Source organism: Ranitomeya imitator, chromosome 2, assembly GCF_032444005.1.
Source record: "Ranitomeya imitator isolate aRanImi1 chromosome 2, aRanImi1.pri, whole genome shotgun sequence".
Classification (NCBI taxonomy): Eukaryota; Metazoa; Chordata; class Amphibia; order Anura; family Dendrobatidae; genus Ranitomeya; species Ranitomeya imitator.
The window spans coordinates 81,950,577-81,976,779 of record NC_091283.1 but is presented as its reverse complement, the minus strand read 5'-3'; the positions used below and the strand labels follow the sequence as shown (position 1 = coordinate 81,976,779).

General features: G+C 44.8%; 1 protein-coding gene across 2 annotated transcripts in view; it reads left to right on the top strand.

Moving 5' to 3' along the window:
- Positions 1-2,985: 2,985 nt before the first annotated feature.
- MCF2 (MCF.2 cell line derived transforming sequence) overlaps positions 2,986-26,203 on the top strand; it is a 174,016-nt gene continuing 150,798 nt past the window's right edge. Inside the window, exon 1 of one of the 2 annotated variants that reach the window (XM_069747026.1) lies at positions 2,986-3,753. In XM_069747026.1, coding sequence (XP_069603127.1) covers positions 3,657-3,753 — 97 coding nt within the window. In that variant the 5' untranslated portion in view covers positions 2,986-3,656. The remainder of the gene's footprint in view (positions 3,754-26,203) is intronic. The other variant, XM_069747027.1, reaches the window with a different exon arrangement.

The window sequence follows — 26,203 nt, the reverse complement described above, 5'->3', positions numbered from 1 at the left end:
ATTACCTATACATTATATACAGAGCTCCTGTGTATAATGTCACCGGTGATCACTGTATTACCTGTACACAGACACTGCTTACTAATTACAGATCTCCTGTGTATAATGGCACTGATGGTGATAGTATTGTGGGGTTTTTTTTATTACTGATCAGTATTGTAGTATTCAGTCATTGGAGGTAATATGCGGTCTGGTCATGGTGTAGCGGAATTTGTACCTTGTATTTTATATTATTCAATCACTGTGGTGGTAATATGTCATCTGGTCATAGTGCTGTGGTATTTGTTCCTTGTATGTGATATTATAGGTCATTTTAAAAATTGAAAAATAAATAAAAATATACCTAAATTGTATTGCATATTTTAACAAATATTTAGTAGGTTACAGTAGAGTAGGGCCCGGCCAAAAGTGTCTACCGTGCTATGGTGGCGGCTTAATAAATCTTTTGGCCAAAACAAAAGCTGCCGGCTATATGTGTGATCTGGTGATGGGAACTGTCAATGTGTGATAGGTGAGAAGTGGAGATTCTCCAAGAGAGAGCGGTGGGACTGTGGACAGTTCGTGGGGTGGAGCCTGGAGGCGGGGCTGGGGTGGAGCCTGGGCGGAGTTTCAAGGGGGCCCCGAAAATTTTGCCAGTATGGGGCCCCAAAATTTCTAGTGGCAGCCCTGAGCGAGGATGGTATGCCAAAAGAGTCAAACGATGTAAGCCTGTGGTAGCGCCATCTACTGTCACGACCGAAACTAGTGACAGTACCCCTCCAGTCCTTGAGTTGTGAGGACTATCCCGAATGCTCAGCAGGGAAGGACTACAACACACAGGCGCTAGTGGTAGGCACTGATTTCCACCTGCAAAGGGAACTCTGGATGTGCCTTCGGACCGGCCGGTCTCAGCCAGCCCTGTTAACCATGCTCTGGATTGCGGATCCTGAAGCCTTCAGTAAAGAGGTAAAGAGACTGCAACCCTGTGTCCTCGCTATTAACTGCGCCTCAGATCATCGCCACCTACACTACTGGGAAGCCCTGGGGATATACTTCACCTGTGGGAAGGTATATCATCTAGCTGCCATTCCATCACCCCAGCGGACCCCCAAGCAGCGTCAGTCACCCTGACCGAAGACCACAGGTGGCATCACGAACCCTTGACAAACTTTCATCACCCCTTTTATTGGACGCCCCTTAGCAGGGTCACGGACTGGGTCCAGCCACCGTGACAACCCCAGGACCGAGACAGAGAGGACCGGTACCGAGTAACCTGCGGCCCTGCGTCTGGGGGCGCTCCACCAGCGCTTCCTCAATGTTACTGGTGGGCCTTAGCCACCCCAGTCAGATGCTGTCTGTAGCACATAGAAGCAGCAGCATGGAGGACATATACAGTAGTACTGTGCTGTGTGAATCCAGCACTGTGGATGTGATAATTAGTTGGTAGAGAACCTCAGACACATATCTATTGTCTGTCCTTGGTCCTCATTTCTCCTTCTCCCTGATTATGATACATATAGTATAGTAGGAGGTGTAATCTATCAACTAACTGTGCTGAGAATCCTTCTAGCATTGATCAAGATGGATTTGATCTCCTTTTCAGACTGGATGGTGAGTTGAAGAGACAAGGGAGAAGTAGATGTGGCTCATAAGTGGAGAAAGAAGTAGATTTATTTGATAAGATGTATTACAAAGTCTCTTTCATCCACATGAACTATTAATTTGTGCAGCGTTTGTAGAAATGACAGAAGCTGTTTAAATTGTCCTGCGCCCCCTGGTGGCGGCTGCAGACAAATGCTATAACTTTGTGCTATGAGTGAAGGGCTCCCTCCCACTAGGATCCAATCTGAATGATCATATATTAAGTGCAAATCATTCAGGAGAGACCAATCAGTAATAATAAGGCACAGTCAGACCGACGTATAAATCAGACCGAGATCGGAGCGCAGCACTTGGACTCTCCAGAGCCGAGCATGACAGCTGCATAGAAATACATGAAGCCGTCACTTTTGGGTTGGGAGAGCCGCCAGCCAGTCCGTCCATTGCGTTCACATTGGGAGAGCCGCCAGCCAGTCCGTCCATTGCGTTCTGATCTCGATCCGATATATACGGCCGTCTAAATGCGTCCTAATAGAATTCTTTTAATCCGTCATCGATGCCATCTGTGCCGTTCTAGATTCTCAGATTTTCTGGATTATCAGATGATAGAAGAGTAACAAAGATTTAATCCGCTCTGTTTATAAATCTCCTTGGTTTAACGAGAAGTTACACGTTTTCCGGTATATTTTGTTCTTCACATCTGTTAAGATCTCCGCTTGCATTCATACACTAGAAACCACCTATACCGGCGGCGGCGGCCATGTGATGGACACAGGTAGAATAGAAATATTCCTGTACATTACGCCGGCACATGCAGATGTAGGACAGCGAGATTTTCATACAATATCACTACTTCATTTTCTTATTCCGCGACTTCTCTCTGCTCCATCTTTGTTCTGGGCTTCATGTAATTACTGCTTTCAATTTTCAGAATTATCTGATGCCAGATTACAGGAAGGTAACTTTATCTCTAAATTGAACGCCGGCCGGTTTCTAGATTTTCTCTGGTTGATCAAATGGGTACAGAAAATGACGACCGGACAGAATATCCGCGTGAAAAAATATCTCCGCATGCACCGATCTCTTCCGTATTTTGGCCCATTCAAAAAAAAGAAATCGGATCACGTACGGATCATCCATGTTGCATTTTTTTAAGGATAAATTGCAATTCTTAACATAAGACGCCGCGTATTGCTTTGTAAATGTTAATAACCGCCGATGTCTAAAATATAAACGGATGAGGATGCAGATGAAAAGTCGCCTGATTTTGGGTGATTTTTTTTTGTGATCTTAGCTGTATCGTTACAATTATCCATTTGTTGGTTCATCTAGACTGTACCATGCTGATACAAAATCTGGAATTCTTCTCCCTTTAAGAATCCGAGCCCCAGTGTGTATGTATGATGCAGAACGACGGTGAAGTGCGCCGCGCGCTGTCGCATTCCTGGCTCTCTATGTAACGCAGCCCTGTGGTGTGGGCATTATTCCTGTTTATGGTGCCGGGGGCCCGGCTGATTGGATGTGACGGGGAAGTTAGCAGCAATTATAGTAGGTTCTGGGCAGGAAAAACTACAGGGAGGAGGGAGGAGTGAACTTGAGCTCTGGCTGCTCACAGCTATCATTAACACTGATGTGATCAACTTGCGTGGACTCAAATAGCTGCTGCTGTCACATTCTGTGCTGGAGAGGCTCGCCACCGACCGGGGGGACGTGTAGGGTCTTTGAAGATTGGGTTTTTTTTCTGGTGGTGGGAGAACGCCTGGTTGGCACCGTGGATTCCTATTTTTTTTCTCAGGCACTGACAGATCTGCAGTCTCACTGCACCTTAGTGGATGTGATGCACCGAGAGCTGGCTTATGGGATGCCCATCACTGATATGTGGCCCTTGCTGAGGCTCGGGTGATCTTTAATTTGGGGACAGGTACTACAAGTGGTCTCCCTGGAAAGTTGGACTAGGATTTCTACCACAAATCACAGTCAACGCACGTTACTTGAGGAGCCCATCCATGAGACATTGCAGTATGACATGGGGGCACATCTGCGCTGACCCTGCCCAGCCTCATTGACCTAGGTTGGACATGGCATCCCTGGAGACAGTCCGGATATCAGAGGTGGAAATGGAGAAGTATTACAGTCTTCAGAAGGCGGCCTCTCTTCTGTACACATTGCTGGAAAGTAAGTACACCTCTGACCTCCTTCCGGAATAGTTTTCCTCCTCCTGCAGTCTAGATACGGCATATAGCATCCTGTACCCGAGCTTCCATGGTGTAACTGCAGTGCTGCGCTAGATCCTCCCTGTCAGCAATGAAAACTTGTATCACTGGAGTCCGAGCTCATTGATGGGACGTCAGGAGAAGCTCACACTAAGGCCACGTTCACACCTTCAGTATTTAGTCAGTATTTGTAGGAACAATCAGAGGAAAAGTATAATAGAAACACGTCACCACTTCTGTATTTATCACCCACTCCTGATTTCGGCTTACAAATACTGAGGTAAAATACTGACCACATACTGAAGGTGTGATCATGGCCTTAAAGGGATATACCAGCAAAAAAAAAGATCAATGATTCACTCAAAACTTAAGAATGGCTTGACTGGGTGGAACAGACCACTGGGTTTGAGAAGTCTGAATTGGGGTCACCCTTTAATAAAAGTCTTTATAATTGTTGCACCTTAGATTCCATATTTCATAGCACTGTATAGAGATTGTCACCATTCACACCAGTCCCTGCCCCACTATGGCTCCCAATCTACCTTACCCAGGCTGCCCCATGGAAATGTCGGAAAGTCCCATAACCGGAGCTGTAGTTGGTTTAATAGGCATTATTCATCTGATTTTCTTTAAGGGCTTGTGCACCCGACCATATTTTTGGCCAAAGTGGTGTCCATTAAATAAATGGATGTCACTCACTGTTATTCAATGAGATAGTACAGATGAATGATTTTTTTTTTTTTTTTTGGCTGACTGAATCTGCATGTGAAAAAAAATGCTCGATTTTCATCTGAAAATTAGATGAGACTCACCCATTCATGTCTATAGGTACGAGAAAAATATTGGATGCCATATGGAGCCACAGTATAGGATCTGATTTTTTTTTTCGATATATTGCAATTCTGTAACATGGGAAACTGTAAATGGTCCTGTAAGTGATCAATAGCTGCTGCCGGAAAAAAAAAAAACAGATTGTATACTAATGACAAGTGAGAAAAAAACTGGATGAAAGTTTTTTTGATACTGTTGTGTGATCCTAGACTCAAGGTTTATTCCCATCATGTCAGTTCAGGAGCACACAGCTCCCCGGCCTCCAGACTTCCTGCTTCCTTGGAGGGGAGTGCTTCCGTGCCTGATTGAAAGTCCGGACAAGCATCATTGTTGCACCACTGGCCAATACTGTGCGCTACTAGATGAGCATGAAAACAGAAAGAAAAAAATAAGAGTATACGTCCACAATTTTTTGATATAAAATTATTTTCAAATTTTATTACAGGGAATAAATACAAAACACATCACATAACAATACCAGTACTACAGAATGATAATGAGGGAAAAACTAGAACAACACTGAAAAAGACAACACACATCCGGGGAGAACCCCCTGGAAATGTCCGTATAAACAAGTAAAGTGCCACTAGTGCATATCATAGAATTGGGCAAGCAGGAAGTTACTGAGAGAGAGTAAGCAAGCTGTGCTAAATACTGTTACCCAAATCAGGGGTTGCCATACAAAGTAACATACTAGATGCTCACAATCCCTATCAGGATCTTACCCATCACTGCCCCCTGATGAAGCCGACGCGAAACGCGCGTTGGGGCTCCGGTAGTAACTCCTGGTGGTCCGGAAAATGGGTAAGATCCTGATAGGGATTGTGAGCATCTAGTATGTTACTTTGTATGGCAACCCCTGATTTGGGTAACAGTATTTAGCACAGCTTGCTTACTCTCTCTCAGTAACTTCCTGCTTGCCCAATTCTATGATATGCACTAGTGGCACTTTACTTGTTTATACGGACATTTCCAGGGGGTTCTCCCCGGATGTGTGTTGTCTTTTTCAGTGTTGTTCTAGTTTTTCCCTCATTATCATTCTGTAGTACTGGTATTGTTATGTGATGTGTTTTGTATTTATTCCATGTAATAAGATTTGAAAATAATTTTATTTCAAAAAATTGTGGACGTATACTCCTATTTTTTTCTTTCGGTTTTCATGATTGTCTCTTGGAGTGTCCAGAGTATTAGCATATATGCAGTCTCTGTTTTTCATGGTATGAACACATGGCTACATGCATGTGTATGAGATCGCATATGTTTTGGTCCACTGTGGGCTGCATTTATTATTGCGCTACTAGATGAGGCAGGTTTGCCTCTGCAGCATCGGAAGAGCAGTATCTCTGTAGTTGGCCGGGATCAGGAGCTAGCAGCACTCTCTCCAGCAGTTCCAGACTCCAATTTTACAAGCAATTTTGCAAATTCCCCCATCTAAGAGCATAAGAATAATCATTCAAGGTTATGCAAACAACCTTTCTTTTTTTTAAAAAAACAACAACATATCATGCAGAACGATGGGGTCCTTTTGCTAAGACCCCACACTGATAATTAAAAAAAAAAAAAACACTCTGAAATGCGTTGCGTTGCAGACAGGAACAGGAGTGCTCCTGCAGAAGCTCAGCACCTCTGCCTGCTGAGGGTTGTTGTTTTTAAACAATGATTGGGGGTCTCAGGACAGGAGCTCAGCGCAGACCAGTGTATGGACTCAATGTAAAGTCCATGAGCCCATGTTCTGTGCACATGGTGATGCAACGCAGACATGTATACATGTATATATACATACATATCCAGGTACTCTGTAAGCATTAAATATCAGTTAGCAAATAATCTAAGCAGAAATATCATTACTCTGTCAGAGCCAGTGGAGCGCTGGCAGGATCTCTCCTGAAATACTTGGATGACTCCTACTGAGGGTCATGTAAAATCCTCTCTTTATTGAATATTTTGAAGAGTTTAATTTTAATTTGAATTCTGAATAAAGGGGGATTTGTTTCATTCCTTTTCACAGTTTATCTCTCTCTATACTTCTGTGTGCTGAAATGCCTATATTGCCTATATAAAATCTATGTTATGGGAAGTAATTCTGCTCATACAAAGCTGCCCCAAAGCTGTGACGGGCTGGTAGGAGGTCGGCCGGCAAGACTCTGGAGCTCACTGTTCACTCTTCATCTCATCCAGCTTCAGTGCCATTGCATGGCTATTGCTGCCTCATGTAGGAGCTTCAGGAGCACCTGCGGGACTATGCTACTGGCCTGAACTGTCACTCAAGCAGAAGCCCAACCTCCCCCAAACAAGCAGGAAGTTAAGTGCGCTCCTGACAAAAAAATCCTTATAGTCGCGCACGCAACATAGGGGTTCACAAGTCAAGCCTCTTTTGTATTTGATAAAACAGAGACCAGCCATGTAGTCACCAATTGTGGTGGACCCAGCATCTCCATGAATGACATTGAGAGTCCACTGATTTTATTGGAACTGTTCAATTCTTGCACTATAGGGGCAGTGAACACTCACTTTCAGATTCCCCCTCACATTACAATTAATCACTGGGTGGGAACGTCTCCTTGGCAGCTTAAGGATGAGGGGGACTCGTCTAATAAAAATGTAATTGTCCAAGGAAGACCATTGGAAAGGAATCCTCTGCCTATGAATGAAATGTTGCCGCTTTATTTCACAATTATATCCCCTTGCAGGTTATACATTTCCCAACAGTCCTTTCTGTTCTTCACTTTTCATCCTGACGTTTCCTTGAAAAACACTTTGCCAGTTAAGTGATGAGCTGCCATTTGCTTACAGGAAGCGCCTATCAATACTAATGCTATAGAGTGGATGGCCCCGGAGCTGGATTATAGGTTGACGAGTCATTAATCTGCTGTGACAGGCTTTTGGCCGAAGCAAACCTTAGACTTATTCCCCGAGAGAGTCGTCGTCATTTGTACAATGAAATATTAGAGTCATTGCTCTAAAGTTTAGTTAATTTCCATTTATCAATTATTGATTGACAATAATAGATTATAACTTTCCAGGGTAATTTGATGGTGGTCAGTCCTGTGACCTGCACCTCTCATCATTTCGCTTGGCTTTTTGCGTTAGTGATGTTTATATAGCACTTGCAATGTATAGCGGGGGTCCCCAACCTGTGTCTCGGGAACCACATGTGGATCACCGGCCCATGATGTGTGGCCAGTGGCTTCCTGCCAGCTTGGTGTATTAGCCCTAGGTCTAGCAAACAGCTATGAAGTGCAGGTTTAAAGATGGTGAATTTTGTTAGTGGTCCTGCACAGAACAGCAAATCTGAATATGGATATTCTGTCCCTTGGGAGTTGGGGGATAATTTAAGTATGGTAAACTGGAGATTGGATGATGCATCAGAGGAGGTGCTTGAAGCTGGATGCAACAGTGCGGTGTGAGTGATTGATGCGAGAATACTAAATGGCGGAATCGTGGGAACCTTTGGATCTTGATATACGGCATTGTTGTGGTTTCTGTGGAAAAGCTTTGGCTGTCATTATACCAATAATATTGGGGGCTCTATGTGTTACTACTGTGAGGTCGGCAGGTGCTGGTTGTGGCTCGCGACTCTCTCTTAGACCTAAATGTGGCTCACAAACCTCTCTCAAACCTGAAAGTGGCTCTCGAGGTCAGAAAGTTTGTTAACCACTGATGTATAGTGATCAGTCAAGCTAATAATTCCAAGAGCCAGAAGCAAGGGCAGTATGACCGTGACTGTCAAGTTCACAAAAAAAAAATCCTTAATAGTTTTGTTCTAGATTTTCATTAGCTCTTCCATCTCTTGTGATAAAGAAGATCTGGTGTACTTAGTTTGAAAATCCAAGTCAGAATGGCTTTATAATCCCAAAATTAAACTGAGCATTTTATGAGTCCAGCTAAAGAGTAAGAGAACTCATGAGTCCAAGTGTATTCACTCTTCAGCCTTACTGCCTTACAGCAGCTTGTACTGAGCAGTGTGAGATCTCAGCAGGGAGCAGGGACACTGAGGAGCTGTCAATCAGGCTAGGTGGACGAGGATTGAGTATAACTTCCATAAAGGATCATGCTGTACAGTAACTCTGACATAAAATTTAACATTTCGTAAACCAGCCTCATCAAGTCTAAGATAGCTATTTAACCCTTTCACCGCAGGGCAAATATTCATTTTAGCACTTTTATTTCTTCCTCTTGTGACTTCTTTTTCCATCAGAATATGAAACCTTTTTTTTTTTTGCAGGACAAGTTGTAGTTTTAAACTACACAATTCACTTTAGCATATATAAAGTACTAAAAAATGTGAAAAAAAAATTCCAGATGGGGTGAAATGGTAAAAAAAAAAGTCTTACAAATCTGCAATTTTTTTGAGGTCTTGCTTTTTACTCAATTTATTATGTAGCAAAAAATAACTTGGCAACACTGAGGTTACGTCATCTAGGTCACTGAGATTCCGATGATGACAAATTTATACTTTTTTATTGCTTTTAAAAAATTCATAAGTTTGTGAAAAAAAAATTGGTTTGTGTCGCCATATTTTAAGACTTACATTTATTCTGCTTTTCTCTCTGAGGAGTTGTATGAGGTCTTGTCTTGATCTATTTTTATGAATTAATTATTCATTAGGAATGATGACCAAAAAAAACACACATTTCTTTTCCGTTCCCTTTACAACGTTTACAGATGCAGCAAAACCGAATATGCTTTTATTTTAACAAACTACTAAAAGGGGGGTGGTTTGAACATTTATTCTCATTTACATTTATTAAATATTTTGTTTAACTTTTTTAACTTGTTTTGTTCACATTTTTATAGCCCCCTAGGTTCTAGTCAATAAAAGAGAACCTGTCAGCACAATTTTGTAAAGTAGAGAAAGGTCATGGCTATAATGGCGCTGTGATACTGATTACATTGATACCTTTGGTAAAGAAACTCGCTTTGTTGTTTTTTTTTAGTTTTCTGCTAATTTAGATTTTAATGCACATGGGCCGGACTGTGCACTGGGTTTTCTCCTCCCTGTCTGTTGTTCCCCAGCTCCTCTACCTGTCTGTGCTTTACACTACAAAATTGTGCTGACAGGTTTTGTTTAACCCCTTCACGACATGTGCAGTACATGTATGGCGCATGTCGGGTCTCCCCCTTTTGATGTGGGCTCTGGCAATGAGCCCGTATCTTTCCCGACACATGCCAGGTAGTTTCATCATGCATGCTGAAAATTGGTAACAGATTATCTTGAACTTCATAGTGGAAATAGATGGAAAACAATTAGGTGGGAACGTGCGCTGAACTGTTTCGCCCCACCAATGGGGTGAAGAGTTCCTGGGCTTGGATTTAATGGTCATGTTGTGTTGATGTGCTTTCTTTAAGGCCTCATTCAAATGTTCGTGTTTAATCATGAACGTGAAAAATGGAACGAGTATAATCAATGTTGTGCATCAGTGTGTCTGGGTTGGCTTTTAATAAGCCGGGGCGTAAAGGCAGCAAATTATCACGGTGGTCTCGCCGGCCAGTTGTGGAAGGGATGCAGAATCCGACCGTCTCAATAAGCCATGTCCAGACCTCAGGTGCCACAGGAAGAAAAACTCACTTTTACTGCAGCAGTTGTTGATAATGATTACAGATCTCCACAGTTATTCATTACACTGAGCCCAAAGCCCCTCATGGTGTGATGACCCCAGCACAGCCACTCATGGTGTGATGACTCCAAGACAGCCACTCATGGTGTGATGACCCCAGCACAGCCCCTCATGGTGTGATGACTCCAGCACAGCCCCTCATGGTGTGATGACTCCAGCACAGCCCCTCATGGTGTGATGACTCCAGCACAGCCACTCATGGTGTGATGACTCCAGCACAGCCACTCATGGTGTGATGACTCCAAGACAGCCACTCATGGTGTGATGACCCCAGCACAGCCCCTCATGGTGTGATGACCCCAGCACAGCCACTCATGGTGTGATGACTCCAAGACAGCCACTCATGGTGTGATGACCCCAGCACAGCCCCTCATGGTGTGATGACTCCAGCACAGCCACTCATGGTGTGATGACCCCAGCACAGCCCCTCATGGTGTGAGGACCCCAGCACAGCCCCTCATGGTGTGATGCCCCCTGCACAGCCCCTCATGGTGTGATGACCCCAGCACAGCCACTCATGGTGTGATGACCCCAGCACAGCCCCTCATGGTGTGATAACCCCAGCACAGCCACTCATGGTGTGATGACCCCAGCACAGCCCCTCATGGTGTGATGACCCCAGCACAGCCCCTCATGGTGTGATGACCCCAGCACAGCCCCTCATGGTGTGATGACCCCAGCACAGCCCCTCATGGTGTGATAACCCCAGCATAGCCCCTCATGGTGTGATGACCCCAGCACAGCCCCTCATGGTGTGATGACCCCAGCACAGCCCCTCATGGTGTGATGACCCCAGCATAGCCCCTCATGGTGTGATGACTCCAGCACAGCCCCTCATGGTGTGATGACCCCAGCACAGCCCCTCATGGTGTGATGACCCCAGCACAGCCCCTCATGGTGTGATGACCCCAGCACAGCCCCTCATGGTGTGATGACCCCAGCACAGCCCCTCAGGGTTTGATGACCCCAGCACAGTCCCTCATGGTGTGATGACCCCTGCTCTTTTCCGGCACTCTGTAGTAGCTCCCCTGAGTGTCAGGACTATTGTGAAGTCTGGTGGGTAGCAGCCCCCCCTGCCCGCAGGAAAAGTACTGAGCCAAGGAGAAGCAACCCTGCACCCCTCAGATTGAGAGGTGCTGGAGACCACCCAGTGCCTTTGCTGTGGTCGCTGTCGGGAATCCAGGGAAATAGGTGCAGCCGCATGGTACATAGTGTCCTGCATGGTTCAAGAGGTACATAACTGCGAGATGACGTGAGTTAGGGATCAGAGGAGAGATGTCTTGATACAATCCTTGGTTGCCAGTGATGGGAAGAGAGCTGAGGTACTTTCTTGTAACCCTGAGGTGTCGTGGATGCCAAGGTCCAGGCTGAGGGGAGACGTTTTAGTGCAGGTAGTGCTATATGCAGCGGGAGTCATTACATGTGTGTGTAAATATGGCTGAAGAGCTGGCTTCTCACACCATCAGCGTTCATAGACATTTGTAATGCCTACTTCGCAGGGCCCCACAAGTATGTCAACATTGTGCTCATTTTTACTATCAATGTGTCATCCATGTTTTTCACAGATGGAGAAAGTAAGAAATTACAAAGCTTCTCTAATAATTTGCTAATATTGAACACAGATGACACATGGAAGCCACCCGTCTGCTGCTCGTGCTTTTCATAGACCCATAGACTTGTATTGGCTCTAGTCATTCGTGTTGCCGGAAATAAACGGACTTGTCTGCGTGTCTTTTGCTCGGTCACATGGTCCCTTGAATAACACAGACATGTGAACACCAGCGTAGGTTATAACTTATAATAGATACTTGTGTTTGTGGAAAACACAGACATGTAAACACCATGTCTATAATTTATGTGTAATTTATAATACACTGCTCAAAAAAATAAAGGGAACACTTAAACAACAGAATATAATTCCAAGTAAATCAAACTTCTGTGAAATCAAACTGTCCACTTAGGAGGCAACACTGTATGACAATCAATTTCACATGCTGTTGTGCAAATGGAATAGACAACAGATGGAAATTATTGGCAATTATCAAGACACCCTCAATAAAGGAGTGGTTCTGCAGGTGGGGACCACAGACCACTTCTCAGTACCAATGCTTTCTGGCTGATGATTTGGTCACTTTTGAATGTTGGTTGTGCTTTCACACTCGTGGTGGCATGAGACGGACTCTACAACCCACACAAGTGGCTCAGGTAGTGCAGCTCATCCAGGATGGCACATCAATGCGAGCTGCGGCAAGAAGGTTTGCTGTGTCTGTCAGCGTAGTGTGCAGAGGCTGGAGGCGATACCAGGAGATAGGTCAGTACACCAGGAGATGTGGAGGGGGACGTAGCAGGGCAAACAACCCAGCAGCAGGACTGGTACCTCAGCCTTTGTGCAAGGAGGAACAGGAGGAGCACTGCCAGAGCCCTGCAAAATGACCTCCAACAGGCCACAAATGTGCATATGTCTGCACAAATGGTTAGAAACCGACACCATGAGGATGATCTGAGGGCCCAACGTCGACAGATGGGGCTGTGCTCACAGCCCAACACCATGCAGGACGCTTGGCATTTGCTACAGCAGGATTGGCAAGTTGGCCATTGGCGCCCTGTGCTCTTCACAGATGAAAGCAGGTTCACACTGAGCACATGTAACAGACATGACAGAGTCTGGAGACGCCATGGAGAGCGATCTGCTGCCTGCAACATCCTTCAGCATGACCAGTTTGGCAGTGTGTCAGTAATGGTGTGGGGTGGCATTTCTTTGGAGGGATGCACAGCCCTCCATGTGCTCGCCAGAGGTAGCCTGACTGCCATTAGGTACCGAGATGAGATCCTCAGACCTCTTGTGACACCATATGATGGTGCGGTTGGCCCTGGGTTCCTCCTAATGCAGGACAATGCCAGACCTCATGTGGCTGGAGTGTGTCAGCAGCTCCTGCAAGATGAAGGCATTGAAAGTATGGACTGGCCCATCTGTTCCCAAGACCTGAATCCGATTGAACACATCTGGGACATCATGTCTCGCTCCATCCACCAACGTCACGTTGCACCACAGACTGTCCAGGAGTTGGCAGATGCTTTAGTCCAGGTCTGGGAGGAGATCCCTCAGGAGACCATCCGCTGCCTCATCAGGAGCATGCCCAAGCGTTGTTGGGAGGTCGCACAGACACGTGGCCACACACACTACTGAGCATCATTTCCTTGTCGTGATGCATTTCCACTGAAGTTGGATCAGCCTGTAATTTGATTTTCCACTTTGATTTTGAGTATCATTCCAAATCCAGACATCCATGGGATATTCATTTTGATTTACATTGATAATTGTTATGTTTTATTGTTCTGAACACATTGCACTATGCAATGAATAAAAATTTGCAACTGGAATATTTCATTCAGAGATATCTAGGATGTGGTATTTCAGTGTTCCCTTTATTTTTTGGAGCAGTGTAGATACTTGCATTTGTGGAAAAAACAGACATGTGAACAGGAGCTTAGATGTAAATGGATACTGGTTGTGAATAAAAATGGATTCAAACAAGTAGGTCTGAATGAGGCCTTAAGATACAATACGTGCCCACAATAATCTACTGTATGTTGCTGTTCACATGTACATTTTTTTACAGCAGAAAGTATGAAAAAGACCAAGTCTAGGGGTCCGTGTAAAGTGTACAGCACACGGATGGCTACATTGTAACGTATAAGAGAAGCTTTGGCATTTATGTAATTTATTCACTTTTCTAGCACCATGCTTTTCTGACATCACCATCGCTGTCCCCATTGGGGCTCACAATCTACATTCCTTATCAGTAAACAAAATAAACAAAAGTTGGCTTAGCCATTAATGGCACTTCCACATTAAATACTATACCTATAAATACATAGGAAGCAGATGCCAAGTAAGATAAAAATGACAAGAATCTTTATTAAACACTGTAGAACAAACACTTTAAAAATATTTTTTTTTATATTTTTCAGTGGGTATACACCAAATGGGTCTGCAAACACAGGAATATTCTTGCCAAAATATATGTGTACAATATTATTTTCTTTTAGATAAGTTGGTCTCTTGTTGCTAAGTTAGGACAGAGGAGGAAAACAGCATTAATAAAATCAAATATTTGAAAAAAATGTTCCTGCGGTTAGTGCTTGTAAAGTTCGACGTAAGTATGTAAATACAGGATTTTCCCTACATCACTAGACTTCTTAAAGCAATAAATTCAAGTGATTTAATGATATTAAAGGGGTCAGTAAGCCATTTGTGCTAGTCTATTCACCAAATAGTTTCCAACAAAACAGGATGAATCACATAGTAGTGAGAGAACCAAAGAACTAAAAGGCGCACTCCTCATACAGAACCTCAGGCACCCGTCACATGATAATAGTGCTGTTTTCAGTGCTTGCTAGTGCTGCATATAGTTCTACGTAGTAGTTATACCAGAGTATAAACAGCGCAGTATACAAGTTTAAGGTGCATAGTGCTATTCAATCATTAGTGACAAAGAGGAGAGAAAAAGTACTAAATAATACATAACCTGGCTGCAGAAGGCTCCCCCGCCTTCAGTATACCCACTGAAAAATATAAAAACATATTTTTAAAGTGTTTGTTCTACAGTGTTTAATAAAGATTCTTGTAATTTTTAACTTACCTGGTATCTGCTTCCTATGTATTTACATTCCCTATCAGTATCTGAGAGGAAACTGAAGAACACGGAGGAAACTCACAGAAACACAGGGAGAACATACAAACTCCTTGTAGATGTTGTCCTTGGGAGGGATTAGAAACCAGGACACAGCGTTACCAGGCTTCAGTGCTAACCACTGAGCCACCGTGCTAACCACTGAGCCACCGTGCTAACCACTGAGCCACCGTGCTAACCACTGAGCCACCGTGCTAACCACTGAGCCACCGTGCTAACCACTGAGCCACCGTGCTAACCACTGAGCCACAGTGCTAACCACTGAGCCACCGTGCTAACCACTGAGCCACCGTGCTAACCACTGAGCCACCGTGCTAACCACTGAGCCACTGTGCTAACCACTGAGCCACCGTGCTAACCACTGAGCCACCGTGCTAACCACTGAGCCACCGTGCTAACCACTGAGCCACCGTGCTAACCACTGAGCCACCGTGCTAACCACTGAGCCACCGTGCTAACCACTGAGCCACTGTGCTAACCACTGAGCCACCGTGCTAACCACTGAGCCACCGTGCCCATTTATCTATTAGTTCATCCATTGTGAGAAGCACCGATGACACACTGATGGAAGACACCGATGACACCAGCACCATTTTCTCACACACGTGTTTAAGAAGTGTGTGAGGCCCAAACTGGTATAATACCAATAGATATATCCAAAACAAACGACGAGAACATTACACATATGTCACAGTAAGTATTTCCATAAATTAGATGTTAGTTGGCCTATACAGGAATCATGACCTCACAGATAATGAGGCGCAGACAATTAGAGGACGTCTGACTCACGTCTGTACTTGGCATGTAAGGTTGTGATCGTGCCTGACATAAGCCAGGGCTAACAGGAGGTTAGCGGTGTTCTGCGGCAGTGATGACACCACCACTTTCACCACTTTCACCACTTATGCTCCTGTAGTTTTTGTCTTGACTTGATTTTGTAAATTGAGGAATGTACATACAAATAATAAAAAGAAGAATAAATCTCATCCACCATTGTGCTGAACACAGGGAAATCATAGGCCTGGCTTAGGTGCAGTCAAGGTTCAGTTTTCCTTCCCAGAGGGTAAAGATTTCGTCTGCTGCCGTACCTCGGTATCTAACGACCCCCCTGCTCAAGTCATTGTGGCTTCTTGGCCCCTCGGTGCAGATATTTGTAGGACAAGGGCAATTCATGACCCTGATCACTAAAAGGGCATAGTCAGTGCTAATTTGCAAGAAATGTGGGTGTTTTGGGCCTTTCCTGGGGTCTTCAATGTGTCTTCAATGTCTTCAAGATTTGGGGCCCCCCGAAGGATTATACCACTTTTTCTACATACCATTAATAAATTAAGCATAATTGCAAAAAATTTTAAAAAAGTATTCCCATCTCTGACTTTCATAGCTGAACCAGGTACAACTGATTGAGGGTCCCGGCCGCCTCCAGAGGTGGGGTACTACAACATCATCTGCAATAGGTTGTTTGCGCAAATGTCATAGAAATGAATGGGGATTACGTAAACTTTACTTCTGCAACTTACGTGTTGCACCAACAGCGCTGCTCGCTTTACTATGCTGTTCCGTAACTCCCATTCATTCATGAAAGTTATGTAATCAGCGAAGCCCAGCTGCACTCCGCTGTTTTTGTAACTCCACCTCTGGTGGTCAGAAACTTAAAGGGTATTCCCATCTCCAAGACCCTATCCCAATATGTAGTAGGTGTAGCAATAATAATAATAATAATATTAGCAAATGCCTCCAATTAGAAATGTAGTATAGTTCTTCTGATTAGTTATATCTCTCACCCCATGTGCAGGGCATCGCAGTAGCTTAGGTATCCACGGTTATTATGACCACTAAAATAATGACATATATATATAGGTATATATATATATGTATATATATATATATAATGTCATTATTTTAGTGGTATATATATATATATATATATATATATATATATATATATATATATATATAATCCCTAATACCTGCCATTGTATTAGTGGTCATAACCTTGGCTATCTAAGCTACTGCAATGCCCTGCACATGGGGTAAGAGATATAACTAATCAGAAGTACTGTGCTACATTTTCTAATTGGAGTTTGGAGGTATGTGCTAATATTATTAGTATTACACCTACTACATGCTGGGATAGGGTCTTTTACATGGGAATACCCTTTTAAGGCATTTATTCCACCTTTGGCTAAAAAAGGCATGGATGGGAATAACCCTTTAATTAAATAGCTATCATTTTATATCTACAGCTCCAATGCAGACCATTGAGTTTCCATGGCAACTGTAGTCATATTGGCATCTATCTCTTACTTAACTAGGTCAAAGTGTGTTAGCAAATAGTAGGGGCAAATAAAAAGAGCATGACTGCACAATCAGAGTGCGCGAGGTCTAATTCTGCTGCATCTATATATATGACAAGTCTGGGTCCGTAGACAATCTTATTGGGCGTAGGCCTGAGTTACTACTTCACAGCTATAATTATAATATTGACAGAACATAAAAACTACATTGTATTTTACTTTTACAAGCTTAGCAGTTGTATTCTTGCATGGCTTCCTGGCTTGGGAATATGTGTCTTTACTAGTATTCTCCTAGGTTGCTTACATTATACTGTGATTTATATTGCTAAAACGAATGTTCATCCTTTATCATCAAAATTTTAGTTCCAGCTTCTTGTACTAATTAATTTCTTATAGCCGATTTGTCACCAGATTTCACAATAAAGACTGCATGCAATGCAAAATAGATCTCTTGGACCTGGAGAGGCTGGCATGCTTACTTTGAAAATCCATTTCAGAATGACTGTATAATGATTTATGAAAATTTTACTTACAGCAATTAGTCTGATAATATCTATAATATAACGCTGGGAGCGTCACTCTGTCCGAAGCCTTTATAGACTGCGCAGGCGCAAGCGCCGGCGCAGTCTGGCCCCCACAGAGTGACGCTCCCAGGAGATCGCGGTATGCATAAGCACTGAACGCATACCGCGATCTCCACCGGAGAGTCAGGGACCGCCAGGAGGGTAAGTATATTCACCTTTCCCCGTTCCAGCGCTGCGTGCGGCTCCGTCTCCCGGCTCCTCTGCTGTGACAGTTCAGAGGGCGCGATGACGCGCTTAATGCGCGCCGGCGCCGCCCTCTGACTTACCAGTCACAGGCAGAGGAGCCGGAGTGTGTCTTCAAGAAAATGGCGCCGGAAAGCGCGGACTGCGCAGGCGCCGATTCCTGCTGCTGGAATCGGCGCCTGCGCAGTCCGCGCTTTCCGGCGCCATTTTCTTGAAGACACACTCCGGCTCCACTGCAGGTGTGTCTTCAAGAAAATGGCGCCGGAAAGCGCGGACTGCGCAGGCGCCGATTCTTGCTGCCAGAATCGGCGCCTGCGCAGTCCGCGCTTTCCGACGCCATTTTTTTGAAGACACACCTGCAGTGGAGCCGGACGATAGGTGAGTATGGTATATTTTTTTTTTATATGGCAGCAGCATACGGGGGCATACACACTGGAGCGTCTTATGGGGGGCATATAATACAATGATGGCGCAGGATGGGAGCAGCACATGACAGAACGGGGGCAGGATGGCAGCAGCACATGACAGAACGGGCGCAGGATGGGAGCAGCACATGACAGAACAGGGGAGCAGGATGGGAGCAGCACATGACAGAACGGGCGCAGGATGGCAGCAGCACATGACAGAACGGGCGCAGGATGAGAGCAGCACATGACAGAACGGGCGCAGAATGTCAGCAGCACATGACAGAACGGGCGCAGGATGAGAGCAGCACATGACAGAACAGGCGCAGGATGTCAGCAGCACATGACAGAACGGGCGCAGGATGGGAGCAGCACATGACAGAACAGGGGAGTAGGATGGGAGCAGCACATGACAGAACGGGCGCAGGATGGGAGCAGCACATGACAGAACGGGCGCAGGATGGCAGCAGCACATGACAGAACGGGCGCAGGATGGCAGCAGCACATGACAGAACGGGCGCAGGATGGGAGCAGCACATGACAGAACGGGCGCAGGATGGCAGCAGCACATGACAGAACGGGCGCAGGATGAGAGCAGCACATGACAGAACAGGGGAGCAGGATGGGAGCAGCACATGACAGAACGGGGGCGCAGGATGGGAGCAGCACATGACAGAACGGGGGCGCAGGATGGGAGCAGCACATGACAGAACGGGGGCGCAGGATGGGTGCAGCACATGACAGGATGGGAGCAGCAAATGACAGAATGGAGGCGCAGGATGGGAGCAGCACATGACAGAATGGGGGCACAGGATGGGAGCAGCACATGACAGAACGGGGGCGCAGGATGGGAGCAGCACATGACAGAATGGGGGCGCAGGATGGGAGCAGCACATGACAGAATGGGGGCGCAGGATGGGAGCAGCACATGACAGGATGGGGATGCAGGATGGAGCAGCACATGACAGAATGGGGGCGCAGGATGGAGCAGCACATGACAGGATGGGGACGCAGGATGGAGCAGCACATACCAGGATGGAGACCATATACCAATATAAATGCTCGCCACCCGGGCGTAGAACGGGTTCTATAGCTAGTATATATATATTAGTGATGAGCAGATTGATTCCGGTCCAGTGTCCTGGTCAGTGACACTTGGCAGCTATGATAGATGACATCACGTCAGACCTTGCAAATTAAAAGCCACACTGGGTACTCCTCTAGAAATCGGTGGGCCTCTCATCTAACTGCCAGGAGCCACTGACCTGGACACTGGACTCTTGCAAATAGATCCACTCCTCACTAACTACCGTATATATATATATATATATATATATATATATACAGTTAGGTCCATATATATTTGGACAGAGACAACATTTTTCAAATTTTGGTTACAGACATTACCACAATGAATTTTAAACAAAACAATTCAGATGCAGTTGAAGTACAGACTTTCAGCTTTCATTTGAGGGTATCCACATTAAAATTGGATCAAGGGTTTAGGAGTTTCAGCTCCTTAACATGTACCACCCCTGTTTTTAAAGGGACCAAAAGTAATTGGACAGATTCAATAATTTTAAATAAAATGTTCATTTTTAGTACTTGGTTGAAAACCCTTTGTTGGCAATGACTGCCCGAAGTCTTGAATTCATGGACATCACCAGACGCGGTGTTTCCTCCTTTTTGATGCTCTGCCAGGCCTTCACTGTGGTGGTTTTCAGTTGCTGTTTGTTTGTGGGCCTTTCTGTCTGAAGTTTAGTCTTTAACAAGTGAAATGAATGCTCAATTGGGTTGAGATCAGATGACTGACTTGGCCATTCAAGCATATTCCACTTCTTTGCTTTAATAAACTCCTGGGTTGCTTTGGCTTTATGTTTTGAGTCATTGTCCATCTGTAGTATGAAACGACGACCAATCAGTTTGGCTGCATTTGGCTGGATCTGAGCACACAGTATGTTTCTGAATACCTCAGAATTAATTTGGCTGCTTCTGTCCTGTGCCACTGGCAGCCATGCATGCCCGCGCCATCACACTGCCTCCGCCGTGTTTTACAGATGATGTGGTATGCTTTGGATCATGAGCTGTACCACGCCTTCACCATACTTTTCTCTTTCCATCATTCTGGTAGAAGTTGATCTTGGTTTCATCTGTCCAAAGAATGTTCTTCCAGAACTGTGCTGGCTTTTTTAGATGTTTTTTTAGCAAAGTCCAGTCTAGCCTTTTTATTCTTGATGCTTATGAGTGGCTTGCACCGTGCAGTGAACCCTCTGTATTTACTTTCATGCAGTCTTGTCTTTATGGTAGATTTGGATATTGATACGCCGACCTCCTGGAGAGTGTTGGTCACTTGGTTGGCTGTTGTGAAGGGGTTTCTCTTCACCATGGAGATTATTCTGTGAGCATCCCCCACTATTGTCTTCCGTGGGCGCTCAGGTCTTCTTGCATTGATGAGTTCACCAGTGCTTTCTTTCTTTCTCAGGATGTACCAAACTGTAGATTTTGCCACTCCTAATATTGTAGCAATTTCTCGGATGGTTTTTTTCTGTTTTCGCAGCTTAAAGATGGCTTGTTTCACCTGCATGGAGAGCTCCTTTGACCTCATGTTTACTTCACAGCAAAACCTTCCAAATGCAAGCACCACACCTCAATTCAACTCCAGGCCTTTTATCTGCTTAATTGAGAATGACATAACAAAGGGATTGCCCACACCTGTCCATGAAATAGCCTTGGAGTCAATTGTCCAATTACTTTTGGTCCCTTTAAAAACAGGGTGGCACGTGTTAAGGAGCTGAAACTCCTAAACCCTTCATCCAATTTTAATGTGGATACCCTCAAATGAAAGCTGAAAGTCTGTACTTCAACTGCATCTGAATTGTTTTGTTTAAAATTCATTGTGGTAATGTCTATAACCAAAATTAGAAAAATGTTGTCTCTGTCCAAATATATATGGACCTAACTGTATGTATAAATGTACTGTATATAACGGGTCTCTGCCAACCGCTATCTCATGTCTATAGCACCTTTAGTACTTAGTATATGTATGCCCATTAGTAACTAGTCTGTAGCGTTCGCTCATGCATTATATCAGCTCCCTGTGTTTATACCATCTAATTAGTCACATTTCTCCTCATACAGAGTAAGCGTGACTAATGGGCTTCTTAGGCTAGTTTCACATTTGCGTTTAAATCCGCAGCGTTTAAAACGCATCCGCAAGTGGTGAAAAAAACGTATGTAAATGCGTACAAACGCTGCGTTTTTTTAGACGCATGCGTTGTCGCATGCGGTTAAAAAAACGCCGCATTTGTACGCGTTTACATGGATTTTTTCCTGCGTTTGCGCTTTTGGTGTGCATGATGAGAAATTTCACAAGAGAAAAATCAAGATCCAGACACCGCCAATGGGACTACAGAGGGCGTGTATTATGACGAACGGTATAAATGGCCCCCCAAAAGAAATTCATGAATAGTTGGTTTTTGTTTATTCTGCTTCACAAAAATCGGAATAAAAAGCGATCAAAAATGTCACGTGCCCAAAAATGTTACTAATAAAAATGTCAACTCATCCAGCAAAAAACAAGACCTCACATGACTCTGTGGACCAAAATTGTAGCTCTCAAAATGTGGTAACGCAAAAAATATTTTTTGGAATAAAAAGCGTCTTTTAGTGTGTGACAGCTGCCAATCATAAAAATCCACTAGAAAACCCCCTATAAATAGAAATCAAACCCCCTTCATCAACTCCTTAGTTAGGGAAAAATAAAAAAATTAAAAAAATGTATTTATTTCCATTTTCCCATTAGGGTTAGGGCTAGGGTTAGGGCTAGGGTTAGGGTTAGGGCTAGGGTTAGGGCTAGGGTTAGTGTTAGGGTTAGGGCTAGGTTTAGGGTTAGGGTTTGGATCGCTTTATCACCTTGATGGTGGCTTAGGGTTAGGGCTAGGGTTAGGGTTAGGGCTACGGTTAGGGTTAGGGTTTGGATCCCTTTATCACCTTGATGGTGGCTTAAGGTTAGGGCTAGGGTTAGGGTTTGGATCCCTTTATCACCTTGATGGTGGCTTAGGGTTAGGGTTAGGGCTAGGGTTAGGGTTAGGGTTAGGGTTTGGATCCCTTTATCACCTTGATGGTGGGGGGTGGCTTATCCGTGTCTAGACTTGTTTTTCTCTATGGAAACGCATGCATTCAAAAACGCAACCAAAAGCATGTGCTTAAAAACGCATGCGTTTATATAGACAGCAATGCGTTTTTTTGACTCAAACCTTGCGCAATCGAACGCACGCGTTTCCTGGCAGCAAATAGACGCCTCTAGAAATTACTACATGTTGCATTTTCGCGCCAAGCCGCAAGCGACGAAAAGACGCATGCGTCATCAAACGCGGCAAAACGCGAACAAAAAAAACGCTTGCGTTTTTAATGTTAAATATAGGTAAACACGACGCATGCATTTATATGCGGTACAAACGCTGCGGCAAAAAACGCAAATGTGAAACCAGCCTTACTGCGTCCGAGAAAGGTCAGGTTCAGCAGTCGGTGACACAGCTCTCTACCACAACAGGGCTTAAAGATGTTTTTTAGTGATGATGAGCGAATATACTCGTTACTTGAGATTTCTCGAGCACGCTTGGGGGTCCTCCGAGTATTTTTTAGTTCTTGAAGTTTTAGTTTTTCTTTCCGCAGCTGAATGATTTACATCTGTTAGCCAGCATAAGTACATGTGGGGGTTGCCTGGTTGCTAGGGAATCCCCACATATACTTATGATGGCTAACAGATGTAAATCATTCAGCTGCGGCAAGAAAAACTAAAACTCCGAGCACTAAAAAATACTCGGAGGTCCCCCGAGCGTGCTTGAGAAATCTCGAGTAACGAGTATATTCGCTCATCACTAATGTTTTTACATTTTTCATAATAAATATAACCTTGATAATCAATTTGCTCATATACATCTTAATCACCAAATTCTGGTTTTTCAGTCAGTGCCATTGACACGGGGGTATAAAATCAAGCCCTGCACCATGGAGAGGTCCCTGTGTAAGAACAATATATGGACGCTTTGCAGTCCAGTAGCTCATTATAATGCACAATTCCACCTGCCTCGGAGATGGATGTGGATCCCCTTACCTCCTTGGTCCTTGTGGGGTTGCACTGCTTGCACCATTGGGATATCCGCCCCAGCATCTGCCTTTACAAACTTGTAAGAGAATGACTCACCCTGTAATTGGACCCCCCAGGGTAATAAATTAGTTAGTGACATTTCCTTTCTTCTAAATATTTCACCATCACTGGTGAAGCTGGTGAATGGAATTATTGAACAGTGGAAGTGTTTAGCAACTCACTCACATAGCAGCAGACCACGTAAAGTTACAGAGTGAGGCAGCCAAGTGCCTGACTCAATAATTGCAAGTTCCAATTTTCTTCTGACATTTACCTCAGAATAAAAACTGTGCCAGGAGCTTCATGGCATTGGATTACAGTGGGAAAAAAAGTATTTAGTCGGCCACCAATTGTGCAAGTTCTCCGACTTAAAAGATGAGAGAGGCCTGTAATTGACATAATAGGTAGACCACAACTATGAGAGTCAAAATGAGAAAACAAATCCAGAATATCACCTTGTCTGATTTAGCAAAATTTATTATGCAAATTATGGTGGAAAATAAGTATTTGGTCACTAACAAAAGTTCATCTCAATATTTTGTGAAATATCCTTTGTTGGCAATGACAGTGGTCAAACGTTTTCTGTGTCTTCACAAGGTTGGCACATATTGTTGGTGGTATGTTGGCCCATTCCTCCATGCAGATCTCCTCTAGAGCAGTGATGTTTTGGGCCTGTACCTGGGCAACACTGGCTTTCAACTCCCTCCAAAGGTTTTCTATGGGGTTGAGATCTGGAGACTGGCTGAGCCACTCCAGGACCTTCATATGCTTCTTACAAAGCCACTCCTTCGTTGCCCTAGTGGTGTACTTGGAATCATTATCATGCTGAAAGATCCATCCATGTTTCATCCTCAATGACCTTGCTGATGGAAGGAGGTTTGCACTCAAAATCTCACGATACATGGTGTTAGGGTTGGTGGAACGCACCGAGTAAATATATATTGAATAGTAGGTGCATTCGCAACCTGGGGTCCACCGTGCAGGAGAGAAACCTGCTGCTAGTAGATGGCGGTACTATATGGCGGTATAAGCGAACTCTGTTACTTCACAGAGATGCTTGAGAAAAGAGAATGCTGTGCCCTGTTAACCTCACAGGGGACCAGCTAGCAAATACAGTCAACAGTGGTCATGCAGTCAGCAAAGCTTACACACAACTCCTCACTGGAGGTGACGGTATTCTAGGGGCTTAATTCAGCCGGGCCCTGAAGCCACTCACACAAAACTCCTCACTGAAGGTGCCGGTATTCTAGGGGCTTATTTCAGCTGGACCCTGAATCCACATGCATAAGAAAACACTGGCGCAGAGCACATAACTTTGTTGATACTAGCGCATGTCCGTGTGGCCATGCAAACCTTTCATAGCTGCAGCAACTTCAGGACCTTCCTAGAGGACCATTGGGAGTTGCTACAGTGCCTGAGCAACTTCAGGACCTTCCTAGAGGACCAATGGCAGCTGCTGCAGTACCTGAGCATGTGATCCCTGACCTCCAATGAGAGGCCTTACCTTGGGCATGCTCAGAAGGGGAAAAGTAGGACTTAGTCCCAGAGACGTCTGCTCGCCGCTGACCAGTACTGGCTACAATGGCTGAGCTTAGAAAGGCAGCAGTAACCATCCACACAGTATCAGGCTGAGTCAGACGCTGGCACCGACGTCTCCCCTGAGCAGGCTCCACTGCGGTTGAAGAAGAATGAGAGACCGCAGCAGAGATGGCCCGAGATTCCCCCTGTGCAGAGGCGGGAACTAGACCACCAACACATGACCCCATTCATTCTTTCATGTACACGGATCAGTTGTCCTTGTCACTTTGCAGAGAAACAGCCTCAAAGCATGATGTTGCCACTCCCATGCTTCACAGTAGGTATGGTGATCTTTGGATGCAACTCAGAATTCTGTCTCCTCCACAATGAATTTTGTTTCTACCAAACAGTTCTACTTTGGTTTCATCAGACCTTAAGACATTCTCCCAATACTCTTCTGGATAATCCAAATGCTCTCTAGCAAACTTCAGACAGGCCCGGACATGTACTGGCTTAAGCAGGGGGACACGTCTGGCACTGCAGGATCTGAGTCCCTGGTGGCGTAGTGTGCTACTGAAGGTAGCCTTTGTTATGGTGGTCACAGCTCTATGCAGGTCATTCAATAGGTCTTCCTGTGTGGTTCGGGGATTTTTTCTCACCGTTCTTGTGATCATTTTAACCCGACAGGGTGAGATCTTGCGTGGAACCCCAGATCAAGGGAGATTATCAGTGGTCTTGTATGTCTTCCATTTTCTTATTATTGCTCCAAGAGTTGATTTCATCACACCAAGCTTGTGTGGCACCCCAAGAGTCCGTTTGCCACAGTGGCATTGCCTCCCTCACAGGGGGTGATATCATGCCTGGAAGCAAGGAGAGGTCCCCTTACCACGTAATACCAGCATCCAAGACCTTCCTGACTCCAGACCAGACCAGAAGGGGAAGCTCTAACACCCGGTTTCAGGGGAGCTTCCCTATACATTCTGGCCTGGAGGTGGAGGCCTGGAGGTGGAGTTAGTTAGCGAGTCTAGTCTGTGAGAGGAGAGGAGAGAAGTCAAGGAGAACCTACGGAGTGGAGCTGTGACCAAGCTCACCCCAGAACAGGGCGCTGACAAAGAGGATACCAGAGTCCTTGGCAGT